This window comes from Anopheles bellator, chromosome 1 (assembly GCF_943735745.2).
Source record: "Anopheles bellator chromosome 1, idAnoBellAS_SP24_06.2, whole genome shotgun sequence".
Classification (NCBI taxonomy): Eukaryota; Metazoa; Arthropoda; class Insecta; order Diptera; family Culicidae; genus Anopheles; species Anopheles bellator.
The window spans coordinates 55,725,032-55,744,045 of record NC_071285.1 but is presented as its reverse complement, the minus strand read 5'-3'; the positions used below and the strand labels follow the sequence as shown (position 1 = coordinate 55,744,045).

The 19,014-nt window shown below is 49.8% G+C and overlaps 5 protein-coding genes across 7 annotated transcripts in view; 3 read left to right on the top strand and 2 right to left on the bottom strand.

Annotated features, from left to right (window-relative positions):
* The first annotated feature begins 1,533 nt into the window (after positions 1–1,533).
* LOC131215907 (protein prickle-like) lies at positions 1,534–8,616 on the top strand. Its single transcript, XM_058210303.1, has 8 exons — positions 1,534–2,465; positions 3,477–4,317; positions 6,001–6,114; positions 6,185–6,313; positions 6,398–6,601; positions 6,666–6,763; positions 6,844–7,943; positions 8,006–8,616. The coding sequence occupies exons 1-8, from the start codon at positions 1,534–1,536 to the stop codon at positions 8,614–8,616; spliced, it is 4,029 nt and encodes a 1,342-aa protein (XP_058066286.1).
* A 631-nt stretch (positions 8,617–9,247) lies between these two features.
* Positions 9,248–9,790, bottom strand: LOC131215906 (uncharacterized). The gene is made up of 2 exons (XM_058210301.1): positions 9,521–9,790; positions 9,248–9,445 (listed from the first exon to the last, which is right to left on the bottom strand). Exons 1-2 carry the CDS (start codon positions 9,788–9,790, stop codon positions 9,248–9,250), a joined length of 468 nt encoding a protein of 155 aa, XP_058066284.1.
* A 931-nt stretch (positions 9,791–10,721) lies between these two features.
* Positions 10,722–11,828, bottom strand: LOC131215905 (uncharacterized). The gene is made up of 2 exons (XM_058210300.1): positions 11,553–11,828; positions 10,722–11,400 (listed from the first exon to the last, which is right to left on the bottom strand). The coding sequence occupies exons 1-2, from the start codon at positions 11,826–11,828 to the stop codon at positions 11,224–11,226; spliced, it is 453 nt and encodes a 150-aa protein (XP_058066283.1). The 3' UTR covers positions 10,722–11,223.
* Positions 11,829–12,996: 1,168 nt separating this feature from the next.
* LOC131215904 (electron transfer flavoprotein beta subunit lysine methyltransferase-like) lies at positions 12,997–15,522 on the top strand. The gene is made up of 5 exons (XM_058210299.1): positions 12,997–13,253; positions 14,572–14,796; positions 14,868–14,998; positions 15,063–15,274; positions 15,361–15,522. The coding sequence occupies exons 1-5, from the start codon at positions 12,997–12,999 to the stop codon at positions 15,520–15,522; spliced, it is 987 nt and encodes a 328-aa protein (XP_058066282.1).
* A 336-nt stretch (positions 15,523–15,858) lies between these two features.
* The window catches only part of LOC131216092 (guanine nucleotide exchange factor DBS), a 35,076-nt gene continuing 31,920 nt past the window's right edge, over positions 15,859–19,014 (top strand). Inside the window, exons 1-2 of one of the 3 annotated variants that reach the window (XM_058210510.1) lie at positions 15,859–15,930; positions 16,409–16,628. In XM_058210510.1, the coding sequence (XP_058066493.1) occupies positions 16,448–16,628 (181 nt within the window). In that variant the 5' untranslated portion in view covers positions 15,859–15,930; positions 16,409–16,447. Of the gene's footprint in view, positions 15,931–16,264; positions 16,644–19,014 lie in introns of those variants that run through there. The other 2 variants (XM_058210501.1, XM_058210518.1) reach the window with 2 other exon arrangements.

The window sequence follows — 19,014 nt, the reverse complement described above, 5'->3', positions numbered from 1 at the left end:
GACTACACCGCTGAAAAACTGGATCCAACCTTTTGTTTCCAGTTTACGATCCATTAGAATGCCTGTGGAGGGATAAGGATCTTGCTTTCCACGCGATACGGGTTAACGTTGGCGGTGGGTTGATCCTCCTCCCGATCCGGGCGCCTTACAAGAGCCGGTGTCCGACGTCCGAAGCTTGCGATTGAAGCCACAACCGAAAGGTTTAAAAAAGGAGCGCACACTTCTCCGTTCCGTCCCCAGTGCCGTCGTCGACATCGGGAGAGGCCACAAACAGAAATTAAAGGGCTTGTTTTAGCGATGGCACGCCACCACCAGCTCCTAACGGGACATGATAATCAGAAACATCCATATCTCGGCTATAGCCAATGGCAGCTTGGGGTGCAGATCCCGGGGCTGCTGCGGGTCAAATCATCCTATTAACGATCCACCGTCTGGATGCTTGGCTTGGCCTGGATGGCTGGCCGCCAACACCGTGGTCCAATCCAATCAATCGCCAAACGGATTTATGAGCATCTCAACTCCCCATCGGCAAGGCATCTCTGGGCATGATGATGGACTGCTGGTGGGTGGGTGGGTGTAGAACGGGTTTCGGGCGCCCCCCGAAGAAAGGTGATGTAGTGGGGACCTGCTGAAAGCGCGCGGCCAGAGGTTAATAATTCTTCTGCTGCTGGCTGACTAGCTGGCATCTCACAGTCATCCGCTTCATTGGCTCCGCGAACGAATCCACGCTCTCGGGTGCTTGGCTTTTTCGGTCCTTTAGTTAATTGTTTTTAAGTACGTGAATGATTTATTAAATCACCCGTTCTGTTTTTTGTCCGTTCCGTTCTGATCATAATTATGATTCGATCGGATCCATCCGCCTCTACAATTCGATCTGCTGCGCGCCGTTGGAAACACCCATCAATCGCGTGTGTCCGATCGCGGGGAGGATCGAGGCCGGCGGGGCCTGTGGGTTGTGAGTGAAGCAATGTGCCCAGTCATGCACATTCACACTTCACCCTGTCCCCCACCCTGGCTTGGTTCTTGTCAGGCGCGCCCGGTCACGGGATAAAAGCCGCGCAGCTCTAATGTGATTTTTTATCTCCCGAAACCGAAAACTTGTTTTTCGAATTAATTAACAACCATGTTTTTTTTTTCTGTTGGTTTGGCAAATTGCTAACCGCTGCGCTGCGCACTGCCGAATGCCACAATACCGACGCGCTAGGGAAGGCGTTTTGGGACGTATCAGAGGGTGGGTCCTGCTTCGGTTCCATCCATTCGTTTTCTTGGCACATCCACGTCTTTGCGATTCCAAATCTCCGACTGAAAATAGTGCAACTCCAACAGAATTCGTTTTCGCAGTCGATCCTTCAAAAAAAGTTAAAGTTGAATAAAAACGTTAGACGCGCGCGCAACAGACCCAGTCAGAAGAGTCCCAGTGATGGTGATGGAACGGTGAGAATGTTCCGGTGTTCGTTTTCGTCATCCTCGTTCGTTGGGTGAAACGTGTGAAAGTGTGGCTACGAAAAGCAGCAAGAAGAAAACCGACCGGGGATGGCCAACGGTGAAAGTCCCGCCAGGTCCAAGTCCACGGCGATGACCACCTCGACGGCAAAACCTGCCACCGAGCAACGGGTGGTCGGTGGCACCGGCGGCACGGCGGCGGCCGCCGCCATCACGAAGCAGTGGTGGAAGGTGTGCTTCCTTTACGGCAACCAGGACAAGTACTACCGCCAGATCTACGGGAAGGCCGCCTCGGAGCGGTTGGCTGCCGCGAGCGCCAAACAGATGGCCTCCGTCACCAGTGGGACCTCCGACAGTGGGGGGTCCCGGCGTTCTCCACACTACCCCGCGGACGCGGACTTCCAGTTCCAGCACAGTGCGCCGGTCGTCAAATCGGCTTCCTCACGCTCGAGCGTGGCCATGCCGTCAGTAGCGACCCCCACGGCTCCTGCTGCTGCTGCGGTGGAGGAGCACGTCTCGCCTCGCGCACCACCGAACCACTCGGGAATCCTGCGGAAGCGGGTGACCGTGCTGGACGAGTCGTTTCTCCTCGGCATGCCGAGCCCGGATCAGCAGTCGGTGGACGAGCAGCGCTCGGACAGTGGCATCAACGTGGACGCCCGGCAACCGTCGCCTCCGGTCGAGCATCTACGAGCCGGCATGCGCCGGACATTCCATCTGAGCAGCGAAGAGCTACAGATGCTCAACTTTGACCAGCAACAACAACCAGCGTCGTCGGATCTGGCGGATCATCCGGTCGGGCTGCCGCGATGTGCCGCTCCGGTCAGCTCGTTCTTCCACGGCCAGAACGGCATCATCTCGAGCCGTCAGCAACATATTAGGACCACCGGCCATCCATCATCGTCAGCGTTGTCGCCGCCGGCGGTGGCGGCCCGAGGTTCCGGTGCCAATGGAATGTTGCTGGGCGGAGTTTCCCCATCAACGGCAGCACAGCCAGCAATACTCGTATCAAACAACAATGAGTGAGTAAACATTGGACGCGGGATGGCAGCACCTCCACCCGAGACCACGGAGAAAGGTGATCCTCGCGTCCATTAGATAGAGATCCGCCGATGATGGCTCGCCGGGATTCCTTCTGCCGTTGGGCGCGTGGTGCCACAATCAAAAGAGAATGACTTGAATGACGTAAATCTGACTACTTCTCAAACCACCACTTCTCAGACCATGAGTGGAAGATCAAAGTCATCCTTCATACTCCAGGGGACACTAGTCACTAGCCGAAAGTCCTACATCCACATTATTAGTTCATTGATAAACACTAGTCACAGGATGATAAGATCGAGGTTCGGAGCCTTCCGGAACACCGGATTGAAGGCAGAAACCGACAGATAGGAACCTGCCTACCTTATCTCTCATTGCTGTTCCGGCTGTTCGTTAAGTCAGGTTTTGTTTTCAGGGTGCTGCAAATTTTGCTGCCAACATTTGTTGGAACTAAACCGTTAATTGTTGTCTGACTTTCGTTTCTCGTGCAGTCGGTCGGCACGGACCATTGCGAAAGCGGACCAATTCCAGGACCACAATATCCAATTCTGACGTTCTCTTTTGGGCATCGCTCGCTGATTAAACTATCAGCGGGCGCAGATTGACCAGAGGCTTAACGCCGAGCCACAAATTGGCCACTGCACTGACCGAGCCGCAAATTGGGATGTGGATGTGGTTGCCTGTTGTTGTTGGTGAAAGGAATTTCTCCGGCGGAAGAATCGGTTTTGCACGTAAAACTGCATTTGGTAGCCAAAGCGGTGTCACCACGTGCCATACGTTGGGCGAGTAACAAGGAGTTACTCGTTCCTTTGACTCCGGGGCCTCAGTTTCCTGTGCTTGTGTTGCGCGAAAGTAAAATTAACATTTAAAGCGTTTTCTCGTGGCAACCGAGGAATTAAATTGCATTTCCATTTTCTCATTATGCATGTGAAGTAATTAAATGCTATCAAACTCACCGTTTTTTCGTGTCCTGCTTCTTCGTGTCTTTCCAGCGTGTCATCGTTGCTCACATCAGTACAAATGTATCCATACCAAAAAGCGAATCCCGCGGTTCAGCAACATCATCAACAGCAGCAGCAGCATCAGCAATCATCGCTAGAGCATCCCTACTATCAGTATGATGGGTGCCGGAGTCCCATGCGTAGCCCGCACTCGCCGCCCAACCTGCACAGCGGCAAACCCCTGCCGCACCTGCCCAGCATCCAGCAGTCAGCCCAGCCGTTTCAGTATCCGCCGGCACAGCAGCAGCAACCGGGCGGAGGTCCTAACATGCAACAACACCATCATCAGCAACCGGCTATGGCGCCGATGGGCCTCCCAACAGCCGCTGGAGGAAGCGGTGGGGATTGTTTTATGCTGCCGCCATTGCAGACCGATGGCTTACCGGCATCGGCGTCCACTTCCTGCGGCACCACCACCACGAACACGGCGCGCCATTTCTATCCGCACCATCCGCAGCAGCATCCGCAGTCTTATCCGTCGATCGTAGCGTCCCACCAACCGTACGGTTCGCTTCCCTCGTCTGGCACGGCTCTAGTGGGACCACCGTTGCCACACCACCACCACGCACCGTCCTCCTACCCGATCGGGGGTCCCTCATCGTTGCACGCGGCGCACTTGCAGCTCGACCCGAGCGCGGCTGGACCAACGCGAGGCGGCAACGGGGCAGGAGCGGTGGGCCCGGTAGCGGCGGGACCGGCGGCAGGCGGCGGTCAGGGGCCAGCAGCCGGTGGCATGGTAGCGGGAGGTCATAACTACTCGCAGTCGGATGATGATAGTGGCTGCGCGCTCGAAGAGTACACCTGGGTGCCGCCAGGACTGCGCCCGGATCAGGTACGTTGCGAGGAATACGCGCCGGTGCGGATTCAGGTTCGGGCACACGGAGCTGGACGAGTAGATTGGAATTTCATAATTACACCCCAGAGCGCCCAGTGTTGTGAGAGGGTCCTTTTTTTTTATTAGTCTCCCGACCCGACCCGGTGGGGAAGATTTAAAGATGGCAAAATGGTAGCCAGCTCACCGGTGTGCGCAATAAGTGAGAGTTAGTAAACGAGAAGCAGCAAGAAAACTAGTTCGACGGCGTAATAAATGCTGCCGCCGTCGGTCAGCAGCATAAAGTTATGAGTCGAAGAAGGAGCCGAAGAGGAGAAAACAAAGAGCCAATGGCCACAGCAGCACACAGCGATAAAGTTATTGTGCTCTCGCCAGAGGATCGTCGAGTGCGATCCCGGGGCACACGAAAACGATCCTCTGCGAGTTGGCACATTCCGCAGATGGCACTGGTCTGGTCGACCCGACCCTAGAGACACCTTACAGCTCGGGCCACGAAACAACGCCATGGGCAGAAGAAATCATTTTAAACTCGATCCCCACACCCGCCCCGATACATCGGGCCCTCTACCCGCGTCCGATCGTCTTCGCGCTTAGGAACGCGGATAAAATCGCACACACTTTGCATCACGGCCCCCAGAACCAGTTCTTGGGTTTGCTCGATCTAGAACATGCGATTGGAATGATTTTCTTGAGCTGGCCTCTCACGGCACGGCACTTGGGCTTACTTGGGTCTGGGCGACACTTGGCTTTTATTTGCGTAAAGTACGTTGCCCTCTTACGCAAACCGAATGTCGCGCAGCGGCGCATTATACAGTGTGCTGCCCCTCGGGGCTCCGGGACGTCTGATGGAGATGGAGCGCGATGTTAATAGAGGGAATTATAATTCCAGTTTACAGGGCTTCCTCCCGCCGGTGTCAACCCGATGGCACCCACCGGCACGCCCCGTACTAATTATACTACGCAAGGGAGCCATCGGCAAGATAAGTGTGATTAAAACTGTTTGGGACATATACTTTACATCCGTAACGGAAGGCAATTTGTGTACCCTTGCCGTGCAAGGTGTGCGCAGCTGCCTGATTCCCGCCGGGCGCTTGTCGCCGGAATGGCGACAGACATTGAAGCATCCGGTAGAACGTAATAACACCTGGGACACACAGTATCTTCCGGCTAGTGATGTTTTTTTCTTGCATAACTATTGTTCATACCGCAGAGTCTCAGTCGAGGTGCTCTTGGGTGCTGTTTTGCATAATCAAAGAATTTACGGCCAACTGTACCGGTGACCGGTGATGATCGTGATCCACTCATTTCTACGGTCGCTTCGACTCCATCTGTGATCTCTCTCTAATTTGATGCCCAATAACTAGGAAATGGTATGCCATGATCTGAAACGAAAATGTCTTTAAGAAGCAATGTTTATGCTCCGTTTCTGCGAGAAGGACCAGCTCTCTACACAAACTTTACAGAGACGAAACCCATTTCAGTAAACAAGGTTAGCAGATGTTTTGAACGACACAAGTTGTTCACTACCTTCCATCAGCAGTTGGTCCTTGCAGGAAGTGTTACTATTAAGCCTTTTAAGGCCATTTTTTAATCATGTTACCTGCCTTACTTTGCTCTTCAAAGGTTCAGTATTCTGTTATCGATTGCCATTTCGTTCTGTATCATACTACTCTTTTTTCACAGGTGCACCTATACTTCTCGGCCATCCCGGAGGACAAGGTGCCCTACGTGAACAGTATCGGTGAGAGACACCGTGTACGGCAGCTGCTCCAACAGCTTCCGCCGCACGATAATGAGGTAAACGGATCCATCGATTCGCCGCAAATATGGCACTAATTACACACTTGTCGGTTTGTCCAAATTTCAGGTCCGCTACTGCCACTCACTGACCGATGAAGAAAGGAAAGAACTGAAGCTCTTTTCGGCGCAACGCAAGCGGGAAGCACTGGGCCGTGGCACCGTGAAGCAACTATCGACGACGCTGATATGTGAACGCGTGAGTAAATCGTGTAAATGTAGCAAAGGTTGCTATGTTCATAACGCACTCGCGGTGATGCCTAACACTTTTCCCTCGTTGCAGTGCGGTGAGTGTGCGTCGTCAGGCGACATGATGGTGTTTGCTTCGCGATTTGAACCTAACACGTGCTGGCACCCGGCCTGTTTCGCGTGCTGCGTCTGCAAGGAGCTGTTGGTCGATCTGATCTATTTCCACCGCGAAGGTCGTCTGTATTGTGGTCGGCACCACGCCGAAACACTCAAACCACGGTGTTCAGCTTGCGATGAGGTGAGGCATTGTTTTGCGGGCGCACTCCATTACCGCATTGTGTTGACCGCTTGGCGATTTGCAGATTATCCTGGCCGACGAGTGCACGGAAGCGGAGGGGCGTGCGTGGCATATCAAACATTTCGCCTGCTTCGAGTGTGACAAGCAGTTGGGCGGACAAAGGTTAGTTGAAGTCGATAAAGGCTAGTTGAAGTCGGCGAACCAGCTAGTTTCTGTAATGTACTCCCTTCTTCGCTTCTTAGATACATCATGAGAGATGGAAAGCCATACTGTTTGCACTGCTTTGACGCCATGTTTGCCGAGTACTGTGACTTCTGTAGCGAGCCAATCGGCGTGGACCAAGGGCAGATGAGCCACGATGGGCAGCATTGGCACGCGACGGAGCAATGCTTTGCCTGCACCACCTGCCGCTGCTCGTTGCTGGGTCGGCCATTCTTACCCCGGCGTGGAGAAATCTACTGCTCCATAGCGTGTAGTAAAGGGGAGCCTCCGACACCATCGGAAGGCTCTCTGCCGGCAGCCACAACGATGCTACACTGCAGTTCGGACGGAAATGTTCGCCACCACCGGTCCATGCTGGCGAACGTTGGTGGAACCGAGCATAAACGCATAATGGACAGCAACGACGAGCACTCGAGAACGTACTCTCCCAGCATGCCAAAATCACCCGATTCGCTTAAAAGTCCCGAAGGTGGCAAGTCGCCGCAAACTGAACACTCGGGGCCTGCTAGCGGTGAGCACAACTTTGACGATAATGGTAACGACGAGATGACGGTGTCCTGCTACACGGCGGCCACTACGGCCACATCGACGTCGGCAGCAACGGGAAACACTAGCACAACGTTAGCCACCCTTACGACGAACACTCACGAGTCGTGCGGGGCCATGGAAGACGAAGTACAAAACCCCCAGGGGGACGTGGATCGTCAGCAGCGTGTGACGGGAAACTCGAATCGGAATCGCATCCCACAGTGTTCTCCCGAGTTGAACAGATTGCTGCAAAAAGATCGATGCCGACAGCCGTTCGATCTGACCGATGTTGGATTATGTCTCGAGCAGCACTGGCACACGGAGCGTGTGGGTAGCGAAATGGTGGCAAGGACTGCAACCGACAGCACCGGGGGTAGTAGCATTGTTACGGCCGCCGGACCGATCCTAACATCCTCGATGCCGGAACTGACCCGTTGCATGCACGTTTCGTCGCCCAGCTTCAGCGACGCCAACAGCCCGCTGCCAGCAGAAAAAAGCCACGCGGTGTGCATAGAAGATGCCGACGAACAGAACCAAAACGCCTCGGATGCTTCCCATTCGATCGTGGAGCTTCCGACCCCGCCACCGATAGGTATGCTCGGAAAGAGTTTGAATGTATTCTACGAAGTAACGTTTCATTTCTTTCATTTGTAGTAATTAAAAAAGAGGTACGATTCGAAGGGGACTTCCAAGACTCGCTACCACGAACAAAGAGCCACTGTCAGCGCGGAGGGCAGCGAAGTCGGACATCAAAATCGTCGAAACGTAGGTCGGATTACGATCGGAGCGACAGCGCAACGGGATCATCATCCAGGCGCCATCACAATCAACATGATCAACTGAAGCAATCGCCACACGATCGTCACGGTAGCTCCTCCTCACGACGCTCACCCAGGCGACGTCGAACGGCGGGAACTGATGCTCATCGTCATCGGAAAAGCTACGGTTCGGACGACGACGAACCAGCGGAAGACGAAACTGACCACGTGCGATACAATCACTACCGAGATGGGCCGCAGCAGCGGCAATCGGTCGCGGATTCAGATACTCACAGCATTTGCTCCACATGTTCCTCCAGCTCTTCCAGCGCGGATGATGATGTGTATGAATTGCCTCCGCGGCGCACTTCCTACGGAGGTACACGGATTCACTACATGCCAAACAACTCACTGGCTTGCGCACGCAAGCGCAAGCAACTTCAAATGGCGACCGGTGTCGGTAGCCAGCACTATGAGAAGGACAATAAGAATTGTATCATATCGTAAGTAGAGCAATAATAAGAGAACCGGCTCATCCCGTTACTTCGTGCAGTGAAATATCGTTTCGCTGCTTGAATTGCACACGGTCGTGAACGCGTAATAAAAAGAAAAAAACTAAAAGAATTTTTAAGGTGTATTTTCATAAGACACGAGTCATTTTATTTATATCACGTGCATTGCAATTTTAGCTCTAATCTAGTTTAAATATTTTAAACGACTGCCAGAACGCAGCCACTTATGAAGGAGCTGCCACCTGAACTCGACTATGCAACTCTAAACGCGCGCGTTTCGCTGTCAGTTACTAACGGCGAAACTGTTTTGCGCTATTCCAATGTTTACTCAGCGATCGTGCGAAGATTATCCGTAATTCTGATTACGATTGTGAGGGGTCGGGAGCACAAAAGAGTTCAGCTTCGGGTACTGATTCTATTGTCGTTGATTCCTTGAAATTACCCGATTCCTCTGCAAGTGACCATCGCCTCCGCGAATCTGAACACCGGCTCTGTGTCGATTAGTTGCCGCTCCTGACGATTGAGGACGATCTTGCGATTAGCATTTCGCAATCTACCGCTGCGTGGACACACTCTCGATGTGATCTATTCCATATTTGGTTCTCAGTATCTGTTGCTGTCAGCGTTCACTTTTCGGGCAATTTAATGACGGGCTTATGAGGCTCATCCAAGTACAGCTCACAGTGCTCGACCAGAATACTTTCAGAACGGCGGTAAGCGCTCGTCATTCGGCGGATCATTCTCGTCGATAGTTTCCGTACCAAAGCGCATGAAGTTTCCGTCGAAGATTGTACGAGTCGGCTGAGTTTGTAAGCGCTGTCGACCTACGGATAAAGAGACAGGCATACAATTGGTAAGTTTTTACACATATTTTCTAATTCGAATTTCGCCATCCTTACCCGTATAATGTAGATATCGTGCTCTAGGCAAAACGCCTCCAGCAGCACTTCCTGCAGATGCGCGCCACTGTCGTCGTGATGGGCTGGCGCCAGAAAACAGAACGTAAACTGATCCGGTTCCTTAGCTAGGCTGCGAATTGCACTTCCCAGCCCTATCACCAGCCGTTTATCTTGAAGTGCACTCAGCAGCGCTTTCCTTGCACTCGCCCCAACGCCCACCGTTTGGAATCCGGCATTCATTTCCAACGCACCCGTTTGATTCAGAACCATCCTTATGATGCTGGTATGCTTTCGAGTTGCTTGACCTCGTTAACAAGTGCACGCGCGCGCCTTGGCTAATGTTGTGAAATATGAGCGAACTGGCTGCTTTCTCTAGACGCGGTTATTGTCTCACGGTCCGGATCGCGACTCGCGGGAGAATGATTCAGCGTTTCCTGAGTACGGTGGTTTTATCCGGTATATAACGCCGTTTTGCGGCCTCACCAACACTGGCGCGTTTTGGCGGCATTTGGATTGGCTCGTTCGCGGGCCATGAATGAATTGCAACCCAGCTCCGCGCTTGCGTGATTTTTCCTGTCGGCGCGCTCTAACACAGCTGATTCTTTACGGACGAAACATGTACGGACATGAATCACTTGAGATAAAACGGATGGGGCATGTCAAGGAAGAGGCGCGGCACGTGGTCCCCTTCCCTTCGCGAGACAGGAGGCCACTGTCTTCAGGGGCGCGTATGATGCAAAATGATGCAATAACTTTACCCCCTTGCAGATTAAACTGAACCCGCGGTCATGCCCTAATTGGTGCAGAACGCAAACACGAGTTCCGATATTTCCGCACCAGAGAAAGTTTAAAGATAACACGACTATCTGACTGCGAATCTACTTCAAGCAAGCGATCAGGGTAAGAGAAGTAGCTAAAATCAGGAGAAACGAGCCTTCTTGCAGGAGATAAGACTCAATACACTTCTGACCCAATCTTTCCCGCAAAGCCCCTAATTTTATCCATTTCATCTGATTTGTAATTATGATTATTGATTGCTGAAAAAATTATGTGCGCTGTGAAAGAATCTTATTTTAGGTTTTCGGAATTAAATATTCATCAAGGCGAGATTTTGGATTCAATTTTTTATTGTATTGATCATTCCTTTTGAACATCGTCTATCACTTAGTCTTGATAGGCGCCAACTCGAACTTAGGTAACGTATTCCGTTGTTATAATTAAAACGTTGTTCGCTCCTACTACTACTAAATTACTTCTACAATTATTCGATCTTCTCGGAAACATACTACGGTTTGATCCTTAAAACTGATCATCTTCGCACTGAGTAGCTTCCTTTTGAAGGTCTAGTTTATGTTCTTCTAACGTCTGTGTCTTTCACTTTCTTCCTTTTCCTTCGTAACTAGAAGGAATCCAAAGCTTTATGTAGATTGATGCACCACGAACGTTTCACAAACTTTTGGGCAAACTTGCAGCACAGCGTAAATCTGTCCGTAACACTGCCCAATCATTATTGGGACATGACTTTTCAACAGTGCACTGCTCTGAACTGGCCGCTGGCTTGACGGTGACCACCCACTGAGTTGCAAAGGAAGGTGAATTTTCCACACACAATGCTTCCTTGTTGCAGCAGCTCACTGATGGTTCACTCTTTGTAGGTTCACATGTTAATCCGATCCTCGTTCGGATGGGATTTCCACGCGCAACTACTTCTCCGGCAGCTTAACGATCGGTTTGATTGGCTCCTCCCAGTGTGCCTCACAGTAGTCCACCAGCTCATCCTCGGCCAGGGTCACAGTCTCCGGTCCCCGTTTTTGAACCAGGGCACAGGACGCCAGTTGAGTGGATCCCAGTGTGCGGCTCAGTTTATCAGCGTTATCAAGCTGAAAGGGGAGAAAACGGCGAGAAACGGTATGTTAAATTTGTGAACTCTTTCCTATTTTTGCAATGCGCGGCCTCGGTGTGGCCGTCAACTCATCGAAGCGTTCCTGATGCTTCGGGACGGGGCGCAGCAGCTTTCCCGCGGCACACTCACCTTAATTATGTAAATGTCGTGCTCGAAGCAGAATGCTTCCAACAGCACCTCGTGCATGTGATCCGTGCCGGTGGCCAGGAAGCAAAACAGGAACTCCTCCGGTGTCTTCGACAGTGCGTGAATTGATTCAGACAACCCAACAATGGCCCGGCTTTCGCGGTTCGCGCACTGAAGGGTTTGTCGCACGGTGGCCCCAATCGATTGCTCCTCGGCACTGCTATCACCGGCGTTGAGGCCGCTGCTGCTGCAGGGGCGTATCTGGGTAGCAATCACCATGTTGCTGCTTGTGTAGGTTGTCGTTTCCGATTGACGGTGGTTCGGCGCCGTTGTTGCGTAGCTGAGTGTAAACTCGCGATTGAATCGGACACGAAGTTTAGTGTGCGCCGGTTGATTACAAAATACATAGCGCTGAGCCCGTTGCGCTTGCTTTTATAGACGATCCTCGTCTAACGATCCGCGGAACAAGTGTGGCCGCGTATGACGACAATAGGCCTATGTGGTCGTGCAAGCGATACGCGCGAAAACGGGTTTTGCTTCAGACGGCCGCGGGCTACGCACTTGCAGCGCTTGAGGCGGATCTCTGAACTCGGGGTCTCGGGGTAAGCTATTTGACAATCTGGGAAAGTCCAGTCCCGTTGGGGTCTGGGGGAGTTTTACGAACCGTGTGGAATTACACGTTGGTTTGGTTGGTTTGGTAGGCAGCCTCAGAGCGGGGCATGGATTCCCGGTCCGACTGGAAAACGATGGTTAGTGTGATTTAGCTAGAACTGTGGAAATTTTGCTCACCAGCGAAAGGCGCCCGTGCCGTAATAACTATATTATCGCATCGTCTGGCAAACGAGGTGTTAATCTACTAGAATCAATACTAGGAAACGTGCTCGGACCGGCGCCACTGAGCCAGTTAAAACGCTTATCTATGGAGTGAAGAAATCAGTTTACCAACAAAGTATGGTAAAGCCGGTCGGTGACTAGGCGGTTATCTTTGGATACTGCTCTCCATTTAAGGACAACCATGCCGATGGGACCTTTACACTTTACGCCCCTCGAATTTTGCGTTCTATGACACATTTGGCGTTTGGTGCTAACGAACTCTAAGAACGAGTCTTTTATGTCTGCGCATATTGTTTACTTCATAAAGAACAGGTCGTGGATGGGTTTTCCTAATCTATGGCCGGTTCAAAACGGCACCGTCTGGGAACTGAGAAGGTAAACATCTTTTTAAATCCTATTGTTGTTTGTAAGATCAAAATAATTCCACGAAGCTTGAACCAGTAAAATATAGAGCGCGTGGATGCTGATTTGTTTGTCTCCTGCTTTTTTTCCTTCTAGGGTGCGCAATAAATATTGGCATTACTTTCCCTGAACGGCGTCACGCGATAAGGGGGACGAACAACATCACAACACAGAGCTCTGCCTCAGTGTGACAAGAACACAACACAACAAGATGACTTCCATTGCGTATCACGCGACTAGAAATCAGACGCGAGGAGGTTCTGGGTTAGTTGTTGTCGCGATCCGAACGTTCGGCGTGCGTACTTTCCCGCCCGTGACCCGGGCGGCCACGAAAGGCTTGTGGACGGCCGCTCGCCTCACCACCACACCGACGAAGGTTCATTCACTACGTCACAAGGCCGCCGACAATCACGCGGCGCACGTACCGGATAAAGTTCGCGTGACCACTACTACCACCGTCGCAGATCCGTGAGTATGAAACATCATTCATGCTTGGTACATCGGCGCCCTAGATGCGCTATGGTTCGACAATTGATTTAAGATTTGTCGCAATTTTATTGCGCAGATTGATCATTGACTTGCGTTCGTCTGGGAATGTGTCTTTCTTTGTCCCATGCGGGTTTGAGTTCTCTTTACATGTAACATTCAAACCGAGCCGAGCCGAGGATAGGCGTAATTCGACGAATTGTGTACTTTGAATTGGTATTACGCGGAAAGGGTGACCCGGCGAAACACGCGCGTTGTCAGCTATTCATGTTGCAACATGTATGGAAATGCGTCTAACCTATTTTTAGCCATCGTCGGTTGATGTGGTGGCACATTCCGTGGGGGGGCTGGGTCAACAATCGTGGCGGGCGACTGTTGAGAAGGACAGACGAGAACGAAGTTATTGCATTTTCCATAAGCTTCGAGCGGGAGTTAAAAAATGCAGGAAGCACCGTTACTTTTCTGTATCCGTTTTCACTTTTGGCGTAACATGTTTCACACAGTTTTCTTTTCCCAATGAAATCTGGGTGCTAATTTACGTAAACCACCTTACCACGTGAGTGACTACGCAAAATGCGAGTGTAAATGAGGAGTGACCTCGTTTTTTTGTTTTGAGTCTAGCCGTCTCTTGTTCTTGTTCTTTTTGACATACTTTCAAACAAAGGGACCATATTTTTTGTTTTATTATCGTAAATCTGCGTTGACTCACAATTTATGTTGGAAAGATGAATGCAACATTTTATTCCGTAAGCTTAATACGATCCATCGTGCGTGAAAACCCCTAAGAGAATTTCTGTAAAAACCCTGCATTTTATTTTCAAAGTATCCCAAAAAGAGCCCACAATGGGCTACATTAGTCATATCATTTCAGAAGCAGAGATCACCAACGTTGATCGTGCTACGTGACCAAGATAATGTCGCAGGAAGGCAAAAGTACGTGTGTCGGCAAATTGTCGTGCGTACTGGTCAATGCTCTTGGAATGGTTTGCGCACCATTCGCACGCCGAACATAATCCCCTTTTCGGCGTACGGTATTCATAGCACGCATTGCGAAGGCTGCGAGGCTACTAAAAAGGCGGTTACACGGATCAATGATCAATTATTTTGCGTCTATTCTGTTGGTAAAATTTAAGGCAAATAAAATATTGTTTTATTTTAATTTTCCACCATCGGTCTACAGCCACGCTTAGAGCTACATTCTATTTGAAGTGTGTGAAGGAAATGCATTTTTTATTTGCTGCAAACTGCACATGACTGAATTTTCTTTTCGTTCTTTTCTCGTTGGATTATCGCCCCACAGGCAAAGAGTTTTCTTATCGACCGACAAGGAATCGGATTTGGTAACAATTCGCGCGAAAATCTTATCAAACACCGTCTTATCACGGCGGCACCTGACCCCAGAGATTGCGCTACACCTCATAACGACCGATTGCACCATTTACCACCGACCGGTAGATGCAGCGTTTCCGTTCAAGAGGGATCCCTTTTGGGGCTTCTACTGGCCCGGGGGCCAAGCGCTAACTAGGTAGACAAACATATAGTTTTTACATTGCGCCTACCACTAACAACGACATTTCTGCGTCTTCTGCTGTACAGGTTTATTCTTGACGCGGCCCAGCGCTTTCGTGGGAAATCCGTTCTGGACATTGGCTGTGGTTGTGGTGCGTCTGCAATTGCAGCGATAAAGGTCGGCGCGCGCCACGTTACGGCCAACGATATCGATCCTGGTGAGATTTGCAAAGATTTTACTTGTCACACTGATTACATACTGGCTTTGACCGGTTTTTGCAGTGGCGTTAGAGGCCACGATGTTGAATGCCGAAGCCAACGGTATCGAGCCGCTGGGGACTCTTTCCATTAGCGACGGCAATCTTATCGACGGGAGCGCCGCCGCGGACGATTCACACTTCGACAGCGTGCTAATTGGCGACCTGTTTTACGATACCGAGATAGCAGCTGATCTTCGCCCATGGCTACAGAGGTTGGCGCAAGCCGGTAAAGAGGTAACGAACGATTGCGGCGCAATAGGAAGCGCTTCGTGGAACGGATCGAAACATGTTGGGAAACTTGGTGCTGATTATTTTTGTAGATATTTATCGGCGATCCCGGGCGCCACGGAATCACCGAGACGGGCGTTCTGAGACACATGGAGCTATTGGCCCGCTATGAACTGCCAGTGAATGTTTGTCTAGAAAATAACGGGTTTTCGCATGCCAATGTTTGGCAGTTTCGTTCGCAGTTAGATCGGTGAAGGTTGTGTCTTCCGACAGGGAAAATGTAAGTATATTGCAGTTCATGTCTTATCGACCCCCCGTTTGTGGTACGTTTACTCGATACATTTTTACGAAAACAATTTCGAAACGAAATTCAAATCATCGCAGAAAAGCACGCAGCCATGCCGCCAAATGTACGCAGCCAAGCTGTCATTGCGTGTAGCGCCCAAGGTTTTGTTTTGCTTTTCCCATGTTTACAAAAGAGAGGCAGATACACTCCCAAATAGCAGGAGAGAGAGTGTTCCTCTCAATCTCTTTCCTGGACGAATATCTTACTCTAACGTTGTCGCCAGTGTTGCGTTGTCGTGTGGAGATCTAGAGCGAGATTCTTTACTTACTAAGATAGAATGTGGAAAAATCTACATTTGGAACATAATAATATGCATGTAAATATTCGCGACTAGTGGATAACTATGCAATCAGTGTGTTCAGAGTGTTCGTTGCATCCGTTTTCGACGGGGTATTCATTGTGCTTCATGTGCATTATGCAAATATTCTCAATGGGATGCTATTAATATAGCGATAGAATATGCTTGAAAGAATGACAAAATGAGTCTTTGATCGTAGTGAGCTGCTTTTGTGCCCTGTGTAGTAGGTCATGGTGTGTCGTGTGTTCTGTTCTACTTCCATTGTGCCACAAGTGATCATTGTATAAGCCACACACGATGGGCTCCAGCTCCAACCCATTCTATGTATCGTCGCTCAGGGCGGGAATACATAAACCGCAGCGGCAGCCCCTTCGCTAACGGGCAAACGATTGTGCCTCCCCCACGCTATCAGTTTTTGTAGTTTGTTTGCAATCGCATGCGGGTGCGTGTTCGGGTAACGCTGATGCTTAAACAGATTGTGTCTTTGAACGAGGAGAACGGAAAACGCTCGGAGTAAACAACGGGACGCGGTACCATGGCAGCCGGTACACCAAACTCCATTGAGGTGCAAATTGATAATTTTCTGGAACAGTTCAAAAGAAGTGCATCCAAGGCGATGGAGGGCGACTGGTCTTCCTCTTCCACGGTCACCACGCCGCAGTCAGCCAGCTCGGCGGGCCCCAAACTGAGAGGCCTATTTTCCGACCAGCTCGAGGGTGAGTCATCGTCGCGCCTATCCCGATGCAAAGGGAATATCGATTTTTCCAACCCCACTCGATGTGCTTCCCCAATATACCGCCTGAGTAGCTAGATCACTATTCCTTACCATTTTTTACACTTCTTTATTTTGTCGATGTGATTGTAGAGTTAAATGAATTAGTGAACAATTAGAGTCACAAATAAACAAAGTTTGATTTTGAATTATAAACCGAATGCTCAAGCTATAATTGAGGTGTAAGGCCGGTCGGTTGCCGCTTAAACAGTGTTCGATTGTTCCGACCCTTTTTTGTCGGGAAGACGCCGCAGTGCAATTAAGCGATGCATCGTAGCTTCGCCTCCAGGATAGAGTAATACAGATGAGTATGCTTTATGTGCATGACTGACTGACTAATAGTATGTGTACTCCAATGAATAAGTTCCGCTGTTACGTGCCTATGAGCATTCATATAATAGGTTTATCTTGTTTCCTTTCACGGCTCGTGGAGTATTGGGGGAGCACGAAGGAGTTTAACGAATAAATGGCAATTTATTTGCTCCCAAGCTGAAAAAAGTGGCTAGATAAATAATATGGAGCCGTTGGAAGCGTATCTGGGCACGGTTTGCTGTAGAAGATAGTACATAATTAAGACAGAGATCATAGGCTTGCTCGAGTTTTTAAAACCCACTAATTTCAACCGCCAGAGTAAACATGAAACAAATTGAAAAGAACAAAAAACGAACGCATCTTAGAAATGATATCACGCTAATTATAATAGGTTTGCCACTTTGGAAGTAGCGCCTATAAATATAGTACTTCTGCCGATGCTGTCGAGAGAGTGAGATAAAGGGTTTTTTTCCTCTATGCTCACGCATTTATGCTGAAAATGCCGCGTCAGTTGGAGAGATAAAAAGAGAATGCCCAAGAATGAGAGAGATCCCTATCACCAGCGGCGGCACAGCATCACAGTTGAACATAAAAAAACAACCGTAGAGTGACTTGCTACCGCCGGTAAGCCGGAGTACCGGTGCCAGAGATATTCAGTTGGCCTGTTCAACCGGCCACGCTCGGATTGTGTGTGCTGTCCGCGGCTTGCGTTCGTTACACGTGTCTCTTTTGTGTCCGGTTCCATTCTCCGATTGTTTACGTACATTTTACTGGTGTTGGGTGACCCAGAGAGGCCATAATCGAATGTGCCAAGAAATTGGCAGTGATACGTTTGCGATTTTGAGTGATTCGTGTTGGTGTATTTGGCTCGTTCAGAGCTGTGAGAACATTCTCTGTTCCGCTTAATTTCTGCTTTCCGTTTAAAAGTCATCAACCTCTGCGGGATCTAATACCCTGCGACAAGCGGCCATCTTCCGATGGTCTATTTTTGGTAAAAAGACAAATCTCACCGACGTAGGGGCAAACGGAACGACAACGAACGTTTGTCCCCGAATCGCGTTTAATTGTCGCGATTGATCGCCGGCGATAATCGGTGGTTGTTGTCGGAGTGGTCGGAGTGCCATCGATCGTGCGTTTGTTCGATGATCCGATCGATTTAAAGCACCGTCACGAATTTCGTTTTCGATTGTCTGCTAGAACGGTACATTTCAACGTTGATTTTCGAACATTTCTACGAACGTCAACCAGTGTTGTGTATTAGAATTTAAATCAAAAATAGAATAGATGGTTAGGTAATGTTTTGGTTGAAGGGTTGCCGGGTTAAATAATTAGCAGTACGTCGCAAACATAGCCTTCTAATGTTCTAAAGTCTTAAAGTCATTTTTTTATCACAAGTTTAATGTCTTTTTTCGGAATGCGTGATTTTTGATCAGAAAATGCAATTTTGTTGTCATGGTTAAGTTTCATTTGTAAAAATCCATTCTTTCACCGTATCAAAAACAAAGCCTAGATGGGTCTGGCCAGTAGTCTTGTTGCTGGTAAATATTACTGTTTTTTATACGGATTTTGCGGAGGTCTCTTAAAATGTTTAGCATGTTGCCATTTCCCGTAACTAGTTCCCTCGAAGCCAACACCCAAAAGCACCACTCACAGGCGCACTTCTCATTTTCTGTGACCGCATTAAGGTTAGATCCGTCCACGAAACAAACCGGGTTAGATGGGGTTTTCGTGGATGATTTGCGGAACCCAAAAATTTGACACAACAATGCGGTGCAGCGTGTGAAAATTGAAGAACGAGTGCACTTTCTTTTCCTTCCTCTACCGGCGAAAGAAATGACACCGGCCAGGGAAAGGCTGTGAATTTAAATTAACAGATTTCGCATTTTATGTCTGTTGTGTGTTATTGAAGGATCTTTTTATGTACCACCGGTTTTATGGTAAATAAAGTTAACACTTTCTCTTTGCTTGTGAATGACTCTATCACTGAGTATCCCTTTCAATGAGTGTTTTGAGTAAAA

Bases quoted from the DNA above. Each gene is read 5' to 3' on its own strand.
- LOC131215905 (XM_058210300.1), bottom strand. From the start codon at position 11,828: ATGGTGATTGCTACCCAGATACGCCCCTGCAGCAGCAGCGGCCTCAAC. The intron at 11,401-11,552 runs GTGAGTGTGCCG...CTCCCCTTTCAG, and splicing joins ACGACATTTACATAATTAAG to CTTGATAACGCTGATAAACT.
- LOC131215904 (XM_058210299.1), top strand. From the start codon at position 12,997: ATGACTTCCATTGCGTATCACGCGACTAGAAATCAGACGCGAGGAGGT. The intron at 14,999-15,062 runs GTGAGATTTGCA...CGGTTTTTGCAG, and splicing joins GGCCAACGATATCGATCCTG to TGGCGTTAGAGGCCACGATG. The intron at 15,275-15,360 runs GTAACGAACGAT...TTATTTTTGTAG, and splicing joins TGGCGCAAGCCGGTAAAGAG to ATATTTATCGGCGATCCCGG.
- LOC131215907 (XM_058210303.1), top strand. From the start codon at position 1,534: ATGGCCAACGGTGAAAGTCCCGCCAGGTCCAAGTCCACGGCGATGACC. The intron at 6,115-6,184 runs GTAAACGGATCC...TCCAAATTTCAG, and splicing joins TTCCGCCGCACGATAATGAG to GTCCGCTACTGCCACTCACT. The intron at 6,314-6,397 runs GTGAGTAAATCG...CCCTCGTTGCAG, and splicing joins CGACGCTGATATGTGAACGC to TGCGGTGAGTGTGCGTCGTC.
- LOC131215906 (XM_058210301.1), bottom strand. From the start codon at position 9,790: ATGGTTCTGAATCAAACGGGTGCGTTGGAAATGAATGCCGGATTCCAA. The intron at 9,446-9,520 runs GTAAGGATGGCG...CTTTATCCGTAG, and splicing joins ACGATATCTACATTATACGG to GTCGACAGCGCTTACAAACT.